This window comes from Salmo salar, chromosome 14, assembly GCF_965601325.2.
Source record: "Salmo salar chromosome 14, fSalSal1, whole genome shotgun sequence".
Taxonomy (NCBI): Eukaryota; Metazoa; Chordata; class Actinopteri; order Salmoniformes; family Salmonidae; genus Salmo; species Salmo salar.
Window position 1 is genome coordinate 5,896,218 of NC_138304.1, and position 16,839 is coordinate 5,913,056.

Consider the following 16,839-nt stretch of genomic DNA (forward strand, 5'->3'; position numbering starts at 1 on the left):
ACTACATCCGATGGATCTGGATACTGCTTTCAAGCAAATTTCTGCAGCATTAGTAAAGATGTGATCAATACATGTTGATTATTTCATTCATGTGCTGTCCGTAACTACCCTGGTAGGTTGACTGATAATCTGAACCAGGTTGCAGGCACTGGTTACAGTTTGAAACGTTTTCTTCAGTGGGCAGCTTGATGAAAGCCAGTAAATAACTAAATCACCCAGAAAATACACTGCTCAAAAAAATAAAGGGAACACTAAAATAACACATCCTAGATCTGAATGAATGAAATAATCTTATTAAATACTTTTATCTTTACATAGTTGAATGTGCTGACAACAAAATCACACAAAAATAATCAATGGAAATCCAATTTATCAACCCATGGAGGTCTGGATTTGGAGTCACACTCAAAATTTAAGTGGAAAACCACACTACAGGCTGATCCAGCTTTGATGTAATGTCCTTAAAACAAGTCAAAATGAGGCTCAGTAGTGTGTGTGGCCTCCACATGCCTGTATGACCACCCTACAATGCCTGGGCATGCTCCTGATGAGGTGGCGGATGGTCTCCTGAGGGATCTCCTCCCAGACCTGGACTAAAGCATCCGCCAACTCCTGGACAGTCTGTGGTGCAACGTGGCATTGGTGGATGGAGCGAGACATGATGTCCCAGATGTGCTCAATTGGATTCAGGTCTGGCGAACGGGCGGGCCAGTCCATAGCATCAATGCCTTCCTCTTGCAGGAACTGCTGACACACTCCAGCCACATGAGGTCTAGCATTGTCTTGCATTAGGAGGAACCCAGGGCCAAACGCACCAGCATATGGTCTCACAAGGGGTCTGAGGATCTCATCTCGGTACCTAATGGCAGTCAGGCTACCTCTGGCGAGCACATGGAGGGCTGTGCGGCCCCCCAAAGAAATGCCACCCCACACCATGACTGACCCACCGCCAAACCGGTCATACTGGAGGATGTTGCAGGCAGCAGAACGTTCTCCACAGTGTCTCCAGACTGTCACATGTGCTCAGTGTGAACCTGCTTTCATCTGTGAAGGGCACAGGGCGCCAGTGGCGAATTTGCCAATCTTGGTGTTCTCTGGCAAATGCCAAACGTCCTGCACGGTGTTGGGCTGTAAGCACAACCCCCACCTGTGGACATCGGGCCCTCATACCACCCTCATGGAGTCTGTTTCTGACCGTTTGAGCAGACACATGCACATTTGTGGCCTGCTGGAGGTAATTTTGCAGGGCTCTGGCAGTGCTCCTCCTGCTCCTCCTTGCACAAAGGCGGAGGTAGCGGTCCTGCTGCTGGGTTGTTGCCCTCCTACGGCCTCCTCCACGTCTCCTGATGTACTGGCCTGTCTCCTGGTAGCGCCTCCATGCTCTGGACACTACGCTGACAGACGCAGCAAACCTTCTTGCCACAGCTCGCATTGATGTGCCATCCTGGATGAGCTGCACTACCTGAGCCACTTGTGTGGGTTGTAGACTCCGTCTCATGCTACCACTAGAGTGAAAGCACCGCCAGCATTCAAATGTGACCAAAACATCAGCCAGGAAGCATAGGAACTGAGACGTGGTCTGTGGTTACCACCTGCAGAACCACTCCTTTATTGGGGGTGTCTTGCTAATTGCCTATAATTTCCACCTGTTGTCTATTCCATTTGCACAACAGCATGTGACATTTATTGTCAATCAGTGTTGGTTCCTAAGTGGACAGTTTGATTTCACAGAAGTGTGATTGACTTGGAGTTACATTGTGTTGTTTAAGTGTTCCCTTTATTTTTTTGAGCAGTATATAATATCACATACATTATCAAGCATTTCACACATTATCAAGCATTTCTGTTATCCAGATACTGACTGGTAGCACTTGGTGGTCTATAGCAGCTCCCCACCAGAATGGGCTTTAGGTGAAGCAGATGAACCTGTAGCCATATTACTTCAACAGTATTTAACATGAGATCCTCTTTAATCTTTACAGGAATGTGGTTCTGAATATAAACAGCAACACCTCCACCATTGGCATTTCTATATTTTCTGTATATGTTATAACCTTGTATTGCTACCACTGTATCATCAAAGGCATTATCTAAGTGAGTTTCAGAGATAGTCAGAATATGAATGTCATCTGTTACTAGCAAATTATTGATTTCATGAACCTTGTTTCTAAGCTACATATGTTAACGTGGGCTATTTTGAGCACTCTTCTGGGATGCTTACTTGTTTTTATTGCTTTACTGGGAAGCTTATGATGTTATTTATGTTAGTGCAGGGTGAGCTGCATACACTGGACTTCCTCCTAGGGCGCACCGGCTCAGTGCTAACAGTATAAATCTGGTTCATAGGCACATGATTACTGCATACAATAGCTGTAGGATCAAAGGCATTCAGAGCAGATAGAGGGATATGAATTAGGTTACTTACATTGTGTTTACCAACGCCCCTGGTGTAATGTACATTTGTTGAAGCATTATGTCAACTCTGCATGACAATGGTAGGGATTACCTGAGCTGGGCTTGGGTCATTGATAAGTCATTGTCTCAACGCAGCCTTATAATGCTTTGAAAGGATCCAGGAACCCATTGAGCTGTTACACCTATTGAGGTGCAATAATCACGCAGCCAGTAGTGAAGAGAAAGAATCCTGCTAAAGCGATCAATGCCACGATTCAGAGAGGTCACAGGACCGGATATTTGTTAGTGTCTAGCAGAGAGTCAATCAGCTCTTTAAAATCCAGCTTCAACTGCTCAGTGCTGCCCTTCATAATGTCATTAAAACCCACATGGACTACGATAGAATCAATTCCCATGTCCTGATGTAGTACATTCAGGAACAGCTTAGTAATGTAATTTACTTGAGCTCCGGGATCGGACATTGATTTTGCACCAGGAACTGTCACATTTCTTACCATGGAGCTGCCCAAAATCACGGCTGGCTAGAAGGACGAGAAAATCCGCCCACTCCCACATAATTCGAAGAACCCTTTATGGATGGGTGAGAGGCAGCATAAGTTGAGCCCGGCGCAGGCCTCCAACAGATGGAGAAGCCCACTCGATCCAGAGCAGGGACAGAAGGTTGCTGACGTCGACTTCGAAATTGTAGTAGTAGGCATTGTGGCCCCAGACACAGGCATCTCCAGCGAGGAAGGTGCAGGGAGATCAGGTTTCAGGAAGGCAAAACTATTCGTTGTTTGTATCCGCTCCGGGCCTCTCGTTGGGAGTGTAGACTGCTTTGCAAGAGGCCGATGTCTTCGGCTTCCTGGCTTGTAACATTTGACCATCTTTGATTGCCTTGCTCCTTTTACTGTGCTACTTCGACTCTGCTATCAGATGGGGGAACTCCGGGCAACACTGGCGAGCGCAAACGCCATCCAGCCACTGGCGTAGAAAATGTAAACAATCCACTCCGCGTTTTCCCCAGTTTCTTACGTAGGCTGGCGACCAGCGTGATCAATGAAGCCACCTCAAGCCTATAATCCTCGGCAAGCAAACAATTGCCTCATTGGAACTCTGAGTGATCCGGTTTGTCCCGAAACAAAGCGTAGTAGAAACAGCTCCTACAGCACTGGAACTGTTAATTTACTTCTCCAGACAAAGAGGGCTCCATTGCAAAACTCATCTGTTACCAACTTCGTTAGTATGATGGCTAGCAGCTTAGCGTCTCTGTCAAGCAGACTTCAACCTGTCTTAAGTGGGATTCCGGCACAAGAAATAGCGGCCCTAGCTGTTAAAAGCTAACCGCGTCGCGGAATCCATCCAAAAACAAGTTTGTAGACATTGTAATCAGCAATGTCATGGTCCTTATCCGGGATCAAGCCATTTAGCCAAGTCTCCATGAGAATGAAAATATCCGGGCTCATGTCATGCACTCATATCAAGAAGGTCCATCTTTGACAAACTTTACACGTTGATATGCAACAGCTTAAGCCTCCTACACGATTTAAAACAGTGGGGGTATCCATATTTATGGTATTTAAAGTATTAGCACTGGATGAGTGTACCACAGTGGGCTTCCCAAATGGGCTAACAGTTGAATTGAACTTTATGGTCACAAGATTATTACTGACAATACCCCTGGGAATATGGTTATCTTTTGCAGTACGATGATATTCACTACTCACGTGTTTGATCACCTAAAAATGACACGTGTCAAGAATAGTGCAGTTTAATGCAGTATAAATACAGCTTATATCAGTTGCAGAACAAATGGTGATTTAGCCAAAGTAGGGAAAGTGGGCTCGCTATTGTCTGAATTTCTTATCCTCTTTCTTACCTGACTGATGAAATGATTTGTTTGAGTTGACTGAACTTGAAGCGAATGGTGGCGCACAGGAATAGCACACAGATCAAGAGAAAAAAAGCAGTGGAACTGGCTTCGAGGTCCAGAATTGAAAATGATAGGTCAGTAGTTGTTCATGAAATGGGATGCATACAGACACAGATGCATACACACATGGATGCACAGATGAACACACACCCATGCGCACTCACGTGCACACACACACCTGGGACATTAATATGAGGGGATATTATTCCCTGGTCAAATTAACTAACATTATAATGCATTGTGAGACAAATAAAGACAACTTTATTCACAATTGTACTGAACCAACGGAAAACAACACCTGCAGTAACATATCAGTTTGACAGCAAACAAAGAGGTCAGCATATTTACAGCACTGTACATATGGCATGGCAGAACTGATATCATGCCCCCATTAAACTGAAAGGGGAGACACAAGGACGGAAAGAGGGAGAAGGTTAGGAGGAAGGTGAGGTGGAGAACAATGAGGGCCCAACGGAGTAATCCAACACTTTGATGATGTGCATCGTGTGCTTTGCTTCAGCTTTCATACCCAAACCTCCATAACATGTCCAGCTATTGGCTGTTGTAAGAGCTATAGATACAGTGAGGGAAAAAAGTATTTGATCCCCTGCTGATTTTGTACGTTTGCCCACTGACAAATAAATGATCAGTCTATAATTTTAATGGTAGGTTTATTTGAACAGTGAGAGACAGAATAACAACAACAAAAATCCAGAAAAGCGCATGTCAAAAATGTTATAAAATGATTTGCATTTTAATGAGGGAAATAAGTATTTGACCCCTCTGCAAAACATGACTTAGTACTTGGTGGCAAAACCCTTGTTGGCAATCACAGAGGTCAGACGTTTCTTGTAGTTGGCCACCAGGTTTGCACACATCTCAGGAGGGATTTTGTCCCACTGCTCTTTGCAGATCTTCCCCACGTCCTTAAGGTTTCGAGGCTGATGTTCGGCAACTCGAACCTTCAGCTCCATCCACAGATTTTCTATGGGATTAAGCTCTGGAGACTGGCTAGGCCACTCCAGGACCTTAACAGCCGTGTGTTTTGGGTCGTTGTCATGCTGGAATACCCATCCACAACCCATTTTCAATACCCTGGCTGAGGGAAGGAGGTTCTCTCCCAAGATTTGACGGTACATGGCCCCGTCCATCGTCCCTTTGATGCAGTGAAGTTGTCCTGTCCCCTTAGCAGAAAAACACCCCCAAAGCATAATGTTTCCACCTCCATGTTTGACGGTGGGGATGGTGTTCTTGGGGTCATAGGCAGCATTCTTCCTCCTCCAAACACGGCGAGTTGAGTTGATGCCAAAGAGCTCCATTTTGGTCTCATCTGACCACAACACTTTCACCCAGTTGTCCTCTGAATCATTCAGATGTTCATTGGCAAACTTCAGACGGGCATGTATATGTGCTTTCTTGAGCAGGGGGACCTTGCGGGCGCTGCAGGATTTCAGTCCTTCATGGCGTAGTGTGTTACCAATTGTTTTCTTGGTGACTATGGTCCCAGCTGCCTTGAGATCATTGACAAGATCCTCCCGTGTAGTTCTGGGCTGATTCCTCACCGTTCTCATGATCATTGCAACTCCACGAGGTGAGCCCCAGGCCGAGGGAGAGTTCTTTTGTGTTTCTTCCATTTGCGAATAATCGCACCAAATGTTGTCACCTTCTCACCAAGCTGCTTGGCGATGGTCTTGTACCCCATTCCAGCCTTGTGTAGGTCTACAATCTTGTCCCTGACATCCTTGGAGAGCTCTTTGGTCTTGGCCAAGGTGGAGAGTTTGGAATCTGATTGATTGATTGCTTCTGTGGACAGGTGTCTTTTATACAGGTAACAAACTGAGATTAGGAGCACTCCCTTTAAGAGTGTGCTCCTAATCTCAGCTCGTTACCTGTATAAAAGACACCTGGGAGCCATAAATCTTTCTGATTGAGAGGGGGTCATAATACTTATTTCCCTCATTAAAATGCAAATTAATTGATTACATTTTTGACATGCGTTTTTATGGATTTTTTTGTTGTTATTCTGTCTCTCACTGTTCAAATAAACCTACCATTAAAATTATAGACGGATCATTTCTTTGTCAGTGGGCAAACATACAAAATCAGCAGGGGATCAAATACTTTTTTCCCTCACTGTAGATATACAGAGAATCCTCAGATAATGCCAGTAAAAACTCATATACTGTATGTGACTTTTTTGTACTGTCTTTGGCCTTTTATTTGCTTAGGATAAAGTAACAATTGTCCATACAGATGGAAAGGGGGCGAGAGGCATACATTACATTCACCAGACTTAGGTTCAAACAGTATTCAAAATCGTTGCATTTGATTTCAATTACTATTTGAACCCGGGTTGGACATTCACACACAAACAAATATCCATGCACATTTCTTGAATGACTCAAATATAATACAAACAACTTTGCATGCATTTAAAGTATACTGTGTCATGCATATTTTGAGCTATGGTAATTTCTATTAAACTCAGCAAAAAAAGAAACGTCCCTTTTTCAGGACCCTGTCTTTCAAAGATAATTCGTAAAAATCCAAATGACTTCACAGATCTTCATTGTAAAGGGTTTAACCTGTTAGGGCTAGGGGGCAGTATTTGCACGGCTGGATAAAAAAATGTACCCGATTTAATCTGGTTACTAATCCTACCCAGTAACTAGAATATGCATATACTTATTATATATGGATAGAAAACACTCTAAAGTTTCTAAAACTGTTTGAATGGTGTCTGTGAGTATAACAGAACTCATTTGGCAGGCAAAACCCTGAGACATTTTCTGCCAGGAAGTGGATACCTGATGTGTTGTATTACCTTTAAACCTATGCCATTGAAAAACACAGGGGCTGAGGAATATTTTGGCACTTCCTATTGCTTCCACTAGATGTCACCAGCCTTTACAAAGTGTTTTGAGTCTTCTGGAGGGAGATCTGACCGAACAAGAGCCATGGAACGATGATGGCCCATTAGACACCTGGCGCGCGAGTTCATGTTGGGTACCCTCGTTCCAATACGTTATAAAAGAGAATGCATTCGTCCACCTTGAATATTATTCATGTTCTGGTTAAAAAAGGCCCTAATGATTTATGCTATACAACGTTTGACATGTTTGAACGAACGTAAATATATTTTTTCCCCTCGTTCATGAAGTGAAGTCCGGCGGGTTTAGATCATGTGCTAACAAGACGGAGATTTTTGGACATAAATTATGAGCTTTTTTGAACAAAACTACATTCGTTATGGACCTGTGATACCTGGAAGTGACATCTGATGAAGAGAATCAAAGGTAATGGATTATTTACATAGTATTTTCGATTTTAGATCTCCCCAACATGACGGCTAGTCTGTATCGCAACGCGTATTTTTCTGGGCGCAGTGCTCAGATTATTGCAAAGTGTGATTTCCCAGTAAGGTTATTTTTAAATCTGGCAAGTTGATTGCGTTCAAGAGATGTAAATCTATAATTCTTTAAATGACAATATAATATTTTACCAATGTTTTCTAATTTTAATTATTTAATTTGTGGTGCTGACTTGACTGACGGTTATTGGAGGGAAACGATTTCCTCAACATCAATGCCATAGTAAAACGCTGTTTTTGGATATAAATATGAACTTGATAGAACTAAAAATGCATGCATTGTCTAACATAATGTCCTAGGAGTGTCATCTGATGGAGATTGTAAAAGGTTAGTGCATCATTTTAGCTGGTTTTATGGTTTTGCTGACCCTGTCTTTGAATTGACAAAACATTACACACAACTCTTGTAAATGTACTGTCCTAACATACTCTAAATTTATGCTTTCGGCGTAAAAACTTTTTGAAATCGTAAAACGTGGTTAGATTAACCTGTTAGGGCTAGGGGGCAGCATTGACACGGCTGGATAAAAAACATACCCGATTTAATCTGGTTACCACTCCTACTCAGTAACTAGAATATGCATATACTTATTACATATGGATAGAAAACACCCTAAATTTTCTAAAACTGTTTGAATGGTGTCTGTGAGTATAACAGAACTCAAATGGCAGGTCAAAACCTGAGAGATTCCTTTACAGGAAGTGGCCTGTCTGACCATTTGTTGAACTTCTTTTCCATCTCTATCATTTACTAAGGATCTCTGCTCTAACGTGACACTTCCCACGTCGTCCATAGGCGCTCAGAGCCCGGGAAAAAACAGAATGTCGTCATTACAGCCCCAGGCTGAAACACATTATCGCCTTTCTCAAGTGGCCGATCAAGAGACACTAGCTTATGCGCGTGACCCCGACCGCCCCCGCCTTTGGGATTTTTTCCTCTGTTTGCCGAAAAGGAGATTCCCTGTCGGAATATTATCGCTTTTCTACGAGAAAAATGTCGTAAAAATTGATTTTAAACAGCGGTTGACATGCTTCGAAGTACGGTAATGGAATACTTAGAATTTTATTGTCACGAATTGCGCCATGCGCGCGACACTTCTTTACTATTTCGGATAGTGTCTGGAACGCACGAACAAAACGCCGCTATTCGGATATAACGATGGATTATTTTGGACCAAACCAACATTTGTTATTGAAGTAGCAGTCCTGGGTGTGTATTCTGACGAAGACAACAAAAGGTAATGACATTTTTATAATAGTAAATATGATTATGGTGAGTGCTAAACTTGCCGGGTGTCTAAATAGCGAGCCCGTGATGCCTGGGCTATGTACTTAGAATATTGCAAAATGTGCTTTCACCAAAAAGCTATTTTAAAGAATATTGCAAAATGTGCTTTCACCAAAAAGCTATTTTAAAATCGGACATATCGAGTGCATAGAGGAGGTCTGTATCTATAATTCTTAAAATAATTGTTATGCTTTTTGTGAACGTTTATCGTGAGTAATTTAGTAAAATGTTAGCGAATTCCCCGGAAGTTTGCGGGGGGTATGCTAGTTCTGAACGTCACATGCTAATGTAAAAAGCTGGTTTTTGATATAAATATGAACTTGATTGAACAAAACATGCATGTATTGTATAACATAATGTCCTAGGGTTGTCATCTGATGAAGATCATCAAAGGTGAGTGCTGCATTTAGCTGTCTTCTGGGTTTTGGTGACATTATATGCTGGCTTGAAAAATGGGTGTCTGATTATTTCTGGCTTGGTACTCTGCTGACATAATCTAATGTTTTGCTTTCGTTGTAAAGCCTTTTTGAAATCGGACAGTGTGGTTAGATTAACGAGAGTCTTATCTTTAAATGGCTGTAAAATAGTCATATGTTTGAGAAATTGAAGTAATAGGATTTTTAAGGTTTTGAAAATCGCGCCACAGGATAGCAGTGGCTGTTACGTAGGTGGGACGAATTCGTCCCGCCTAGCCTAGAGAGGTTAAGGAGATGTTTATCTTTCAAAGGGTGTAAAATAGTTGTATGTTTGAAAAATTTGAATTTTGACATTTATTTGGATTCAAATTTGCCGCTCTTGAAATGCACCTGCTGTTGATGGAGTGCACCACGGGTGGGACGCTTGCGTCCCACCTAGCCCATAGAGGTTAAAGACTGTTTCCCATGTGTGTTCAATGAACAATAAACAATTAATGAACATGCTGTTACGCGGAGTGGAACAGGGGAACCCAAGAGCAGACTCAGATGAGGAGACTGTGATGAAGTAACCAAGGTATTTATTGAGACACAGGGGGGAGATGGAGTGCAGGTCAGGGGAAGCTCGGCCGGGTTTCTGGAAACCAGGTGCGGAGGCTGAGGCTGGAGCGAGAGGGTTTGAGACAGGGTAAGTAGGTCCGGAGGGGAATCCAAGGGAGTAGCAGAGTGGGGAATCCAGGACAGAGTAGCAGGATGACGAGACGTGGGACTGGAGACAGGGACAGAACTGTAGCGGAGAGGAAAACAGCGTCAGGCAAGGGAAAACAGGACAAACGGATAACAGGGTCTGAATAGTAACAACCGGCTAGGAACGTAGACTGACTGAGCATAGATTACGATCTGGCAGTGTGGAAGTAGCAGGACTGAGTATTTGCAGAGGTCTTGATTATGGAACAGGTTACAGCTGGTGGGGATCTGCTCTGACTCCAGCACACCTGTTTCCGCCCACACAGTCACACACAGAGAGAGCGAGGGAGAGAGTACTGGGGGAGTGGCGGCAGGTCAAGGAGACACAGGATGAGAAGTAGAGGGCGTTGCAGGAGCAGATGTGACATGCGTCTGTGGAACGGTCGTTAAGACACTAACAGCTTACAGACGGTAGGAAATTAAGGTCACAGTTATGAAAACTTAGGACACTAAAGAGGCCTTTCTACTGACTCAAAAACACCAAAAGAAAGATGCCCAGTGTCCCTGCTCATCTGCGTGAACGTGCCTTAGGCATGCTGCAAGGAGGCATGAGGACTGCAGATGTGGCCAGGGCAATAAATTGCAATGTCCGTAATGGGAGACGCCTAAGACAGTGCTACAGGGAGACAGGACGGACAGCTAATCGTCCTTGCAGTGGTAGACCACATGTAACAACACCTGCACAGGATCGGTACATCCAAACATCATACCTGTGGGACAGGTACAGGATGGCAACAACTGCTCGAGTTACACCAGGAACGCACAATCCCTCCATCAGTGCTCACACTGTCCGCAATAGGCTGAGAGAGGCTGGACTGAGGGCTTGTAGGACTGTTGTAAGGCAGGTCCTCACCAGACATCACCGGCAACAACGTTGCCTATGGGCACAAACCCACCGTCGGGAGACCAGACAGGACTGGAAAAAAGTGCTCTTCACTGACGAGTCGCGGTTTTGTCTCACCAGGGGTGATGGTCAGATTCGCATTTATCGTCAAAGGAATGAGCGTTACACCGAGGCCTGTACTCTGGAGCGGGATTGATTTAGAGGGTCCGTCATGGTCTGGGGCGGTGTGTCACAGCATCATCAGACTGAGCTTGCTGTCATTGCAGGCAATCTCAATGCTGTGTGTTACAGGGAAGACATCCTCCTCCCTCATGTGGTACCCTTCCTGCAGGCTCATCCTGACATGACCCTCCATTATAACAATGCCACTAGCCATATTGCTCATTCTGTGCGTGATTTCCTGCAAGACAGGAATGTCAGTGTTCTGCCATGGCCAGCGAAGAACCCGCATCTCAATCCCATTGAGCACGTCTGGGACTTGTTGGATCGGAGGGTGAGGGCTAGGGCCATTCTGCCCAGAAATGTCCGGGAACTTGCAGGTGCCTTGGTGGAAGAGTGGGGTAACATCTCACAGCAAGAACTGGCAAGATTTGCACCAGATTGGTCCATGAGGATGAGATGCACTGCAGTACTTAATGCAGCTGGTGGTCACAACAGATACTGACTGTTACTATTGATTTTGACCCCCCCTTTGTTCAGGGACACATTATTCCATTTCTGTTAGTCATGTCTGTGGAACTTGTTCAGTTTATGTCTCAGTTGTTGAATCTTATGTTCATACAAATATTTACACGTTACATTTTCTGAAACAAAACGCAGTTGACAGTGAGCGGACGTTTATTTTTTGGCTGAGTTTACTTAAATCCGAACTGGTTCTCTAGCAGATTAGTAAGAATGGCCCACCCCATGTTCAAGAATGTCCTTTATTCAGATTTCAACCTCTCACTTTCGGTTATTTGAAAATGAAATAATTTCCAAAATATCGCTATTTTTAAAACAAGTCATTGAAAGTTGGTTGCAATTTCAGTTTAATCCACCAGAAAATAACATATTACAACAAATATTACAGCATAATCTTTGTAAATTATTTTCATAAATAGGACTGGTGGAGTTGTCACACATGCAGCTAACAAAAATATGTGGAAATGTCTGCTCTACTCAAAATTACGACCAACTAATTGCAGCATTACAGCAAAAATGAAGGAGGCAAGTGGAAGGGGGAGAAAGTAAGGAACTTGTCTGTCGGCCCTGCATTAAAGACCAAAATTGGTAAAGACAATTATGATAAATAAAAAAGTATACCAGTTTCATTTAAGGACCAAAATACTGACAGCTGTACCATTCAGATAGCAAAATAGTTGGGAATGTACCGATTCCATTGCACATGGTTTATGAACTGATACACAAAACAACGCTGTATTCAAACGTAGAAATGTTCAATTTAAAATTATTATACAAAATTCTTGCAACCAATAGAATGTTATATATATATATATATATATATATATATATATATATATATATATATATGGGGGATACAACCATCCCAGCTCTGCAACATTTACCTGGAGCTAACTCTGCAAATAGCACTGCTGGGTGATTTAAAAAGTCATAGTCAATCGATTAATAATATAATAATAATCTTAGCAAAAATGTTTATCTTTCATTTGTAGAATCTATGAGAATAGAAAGGTTCAGAACTTTTGTGAAACATCACAGCCCAGTTGAAAAATATATGGCAAATAGAAAAAACTGGATGGTGTTCAGAGATAGATGGGAGGGTTGAGAAGAGCTGTAGGATGGGACTAAAAACAAATAAAATATAATTATTGTAAATTACACTGTGTCCGTAAACTGTATATTGTATGTATAAGCTGGAAGTAGAAGCCTATGAGTTGTTTAAGTTTTTAATGCTGATGAATTGCCTTGCACAAAGAATAAAAAAATACAGAGAGGTGTTGGCAAGAGTCTATTGTCCTGCTAATAGTCCATAATGGCTATTAGCCATTATGGGTCGGGAGTAGGCTACAGTACTACAGTAAGAGCAAAATAATCCTAACATTTCCACACGCTAATTGTAGTCTAACCAATACCCAAATAGAGACTCAGTGAAAATAAAAATCTTGTTGATTTATCAAGAGCAGTCCCCATGCTTGTCTCAGAGCTGCGCTGTCTTGACCTCTGAATGCTGTCTTTTCCCTCTTCCACTTGCCTCATCCATTAATTTATTTTCCAGTAAGCAACATACCTTCGTTAGACTACTTTGTCCCAATATTTCTGTCATTCAGTGATATTTATTCCCATAGTAATTCGTTATGGATCCATATGGAAAATGATATGCGCAAGAAACAGTTGTAAAATATTTCCTTTTAGAGACTATAATACATGGTGTCCAGGTCAGAATAACCAAAACATTCCTTTATTAAAAGACTATCAGAAAAGAATGTTGGTACTTATTTATTTTGATCCAAAGCCATGAATGAGTGAGTCACTCAGCTTTATGTAGGTGCCGAGGCTATATAACCGCACCATCAACTTGATCATTTAGCAGACACTTGCTTATATTCAGTCAATACATATATCTTAAGAATATCCTGGAATATAATTGAAGATTTTTGTTTCTTAGTGTAACAACAGTTTTAGTAAGTAACAAAAAAAAATTGTGCTTTTCTGGGTGTGCGCGTGCAGGACAGAGGAATAGCAATTCTGTCATGCTGACCACACCACATGGGTCGCGTGTGTCTGCGTTGCCAGACGCTAAAATAGAAGTTGCTTCTATTTGTGGCGCAGAACGCGCAGCAAGTCCTGCCTCTCCTCATTGGCTTTTAGATGCATTTGCTCACGTGCCATCTCCTCATTGGTTATACCCACATGGGTGATTGAGGTCAGTGGTGGTAATACACCTTATGAAAGTTAGTTGCCAATCGTCATATAAAGTCCAAAGAAGAAAAAGCCTGGAAGGAGGAGAGATGACTAGAAACGATTCAGTTCACCGTTTTATGTGTGGATTAATTGTCAGAGTAGAGGACCTTGTGCATTTCAGGTGAAATAACAACTCAACGTTCATAACAAATTAGCTAGCAACAGCAAGCTAGCTAAATAGGACAAATTAGCTAGCAACTGCAAGCTAGCTAACTAAATTGCCATAAATGTTTAATGCTTTCCCGACCTGTCCCCAAATTAATATAATATATATATATATATATCAATATATAATAATAATATATATATATAATATATATAATATATATAATGTTTTGATATTTCAACCTGCGTGTCGTGATCGCGTTTGATGTGGGGGGACAAAATCAATTTGTGCACGATGGCGCACGCGGGTATGGTGTTACACTATTGTTCTCAATTCAATCACCGTCATCCTCATCATTCAGTTAATTGAAATTCAATTTTTGAAGTCATGCACAATTATCAGTTTCTATTTGGTTTATGTCACCCATTCATTGTCAGAGACACAGTAGCGCCTTGGGACCCAAAATCATAATAAGTGTTCTAACTCCCCCTTGCGCTGGGCTTCAGAAATGAAGCAGTGACGCATGGTACCGTACCAAACCACAAATTACCTCTAAATATCGCAGCATAATCTCAAAACTTGTAGTCGAGCAACCATAAGAACGAATCGAGGCGGTCGGTCACATATTACCATACGTATTTATATATTCCTGCTACCAGTCCCTTTTCAGCCATGTTTAGATGTATATCCTACTACCAGTCACTTTTTATGTATAAACCCACCTCAACCACTCCAGTACCCCTGCACATTGAATAAGGTACTGGCACTGACCTGGACTGTATATACACTTGCATTCTCGTGTTTCTTTAAATCTCATTGTAGTTATTGTATGGTTTTTGTTTACATTTTTTATTCTATTTCCTATTATTATCTACTGTATATTATTACTGCATTGTTCGGAAAGAGCTCTCCAGGTAAGCATTTCACTGTACTGTTTGTTTTACACCTGTTGTATCCTGTGCATGTGGAAACTTGTTGATGACAGATGTGTAGGATGTTTTTAAAGTTTTAGTCATTACCAAACTACTACTTCCAGCAAACAAATATCTTAGATGATGTGTGTGTGTATTAATCTCTCACCTCTACAGCAGCCTTTGCCCTTACAAACTCCTCCTCCTGGGAATGATGTCTGCCTAAGAGGTGATGGAGACTGGGCCGCACTTGTAGGGGTGCTGGGTCCTGTAGGACACAGAAATGTGCACACACGCACACACACACATGCACACACATAGAAATGCAATATCAGCAAAAACCCTCACCTTTAACTGTGTGAGGGGTCACACTTATAATCCCAGAAGGCAATGGAGACACCAATATATCATTTAAAATAGCTTTCGATACATCCTCACACTTTGTGGTGAACCTTGACCTGTATATGATTATTTTCAAGGAAGATACCATAACTTCACATACTTTTCTATAAGTATACATGTAAATGGAGGTTGTGTAGACCTTTAGTGCTGATATGTGGTCCTCGTCATCAATGCTATTGACTTCAAATGAGTTTTTCACAGATGGATTTGTTTTAAACTCTGCTGACCTGGGGAGAAAGAAGGGTAAACATTGAAAGGTATACTACTACAATATACTCTAATACTACAGTTGTACAACAAAATAAAAAAATCTGTTCACACCCACTATTCATATTTCTATTTTTTTATGTTTTGTTTCCTGTAACTTATAACACATAATTGATTGAACTCTATTTCTAACACGTTAAGGCTTGACATTTAAAGTGGACAAGGAGGAAAGTATAGCCATGGTAGGCCGTCAATGTAAATAAGAATTTGTTCTTAACTGACTTGCCTAGTTAAATAAAGGTTAAATAATAAATAAATAAATAAATAAAGCCATTTGCAGGCTTATACAGATTTCAGACTGCCTTCTTTACCATATTAATTCACTGGAGGAGTGGTGTGAGGTGCACTTCTTTTCGTATCTTCTCTTCCTGCTGTCATTCAGGGCACCTTCAGGGTGAAGATTCACTTCCTCCCATTTCTCCAAAGGAGAAGAGGAACTGACTGAGCAGAAGGAATAAAGGGTGTAGAACTGTTAGCATAATGCTATCCACAAGATATAGACAGAAACATAGAACTGTTAGCATAATGCTATCCAACAACATGGACAAGAAGAAAGAACTGTTTGCATAATGCTATCCACAAAGTACTGTTAGCATAGTGCTATCCAACAATATGAACATAACAGTGATGCAAATTTTCACACAAACCATATTAGAGCATATTCCAAGTAAATCACATACCTTGATGTTAAACCATATTAGAGCATATTCCAAGTAAATCACATACCTTGATGTTAAACCATACTAGAGCATATTCCAACTAAATCACATACCTTGATGTTAAACCATACTAGAGCATATTCCAACTAAATCACATACCTTGATGTTAAACCATACTAGAGCATATTCCAAGTAAATCACATACCTTGATGTTAAACCATACTACAGCATATTCCAACTAAATCACATACCTTGATGTTAAACCATACTAGAGCATATTCCAACTAAATCACATTCCTTGATGTTAAACCATACTAGAGCATATTCCAAGTAAATCACATATCTTGATGTTAAGTTCAATATATATAAATTACAATGGTTGGTGTGGATTTAGCTGTATGCACAATTTACAATCAAATCTGTGTGTACGAAAGTAAAAAAAAAAAAAAAGCCCATAGGTCAGTTAGTGTTAGTAGCTAGGTTTACATCCATTTTCCCACCAGTGGTGTGTTTCCCACCAAACAGACTTGTTGCGGATAAAAGTCAGTGCGTGATGACATAGTGCACACAAAATGTAATTCTT

General features: G+C 41.6%; 1 protein-coding gene across 2 annotated transcripts in view; it reads right to left on the bottom strand.

Annotated features, from left to right (window-relative positions):
- The window catches only part of pex5lb (peroxisomal biogenesis factor 5-like b), a 174,465-nt gene that overhangs the window by 40,071 nt on the left and 117,555 nt on the right, over positions 1-16,839 (bottom strand). For both annotated transcript variants that reach the window (XM_014139167.3, XM_014139164.3), the window contains 3 exons: positions 15,909-16,038; positions 15,470-15,557; positions 15,098-15,196 (listed from right to left, as the gene is read on the bottom strand). In XM_014139167.3, coding sequence (XP_013994642.3) covers positions 15,098-15,196; positions 15,470-15,557; positions 15,909-16,038 — 317 coding nt within the window. The remainder of the gene's footprint in view (positions 1-15,097; positions 15,197-15,469; positions 15,558-15,908; positions 16,039-16,839) is intronic.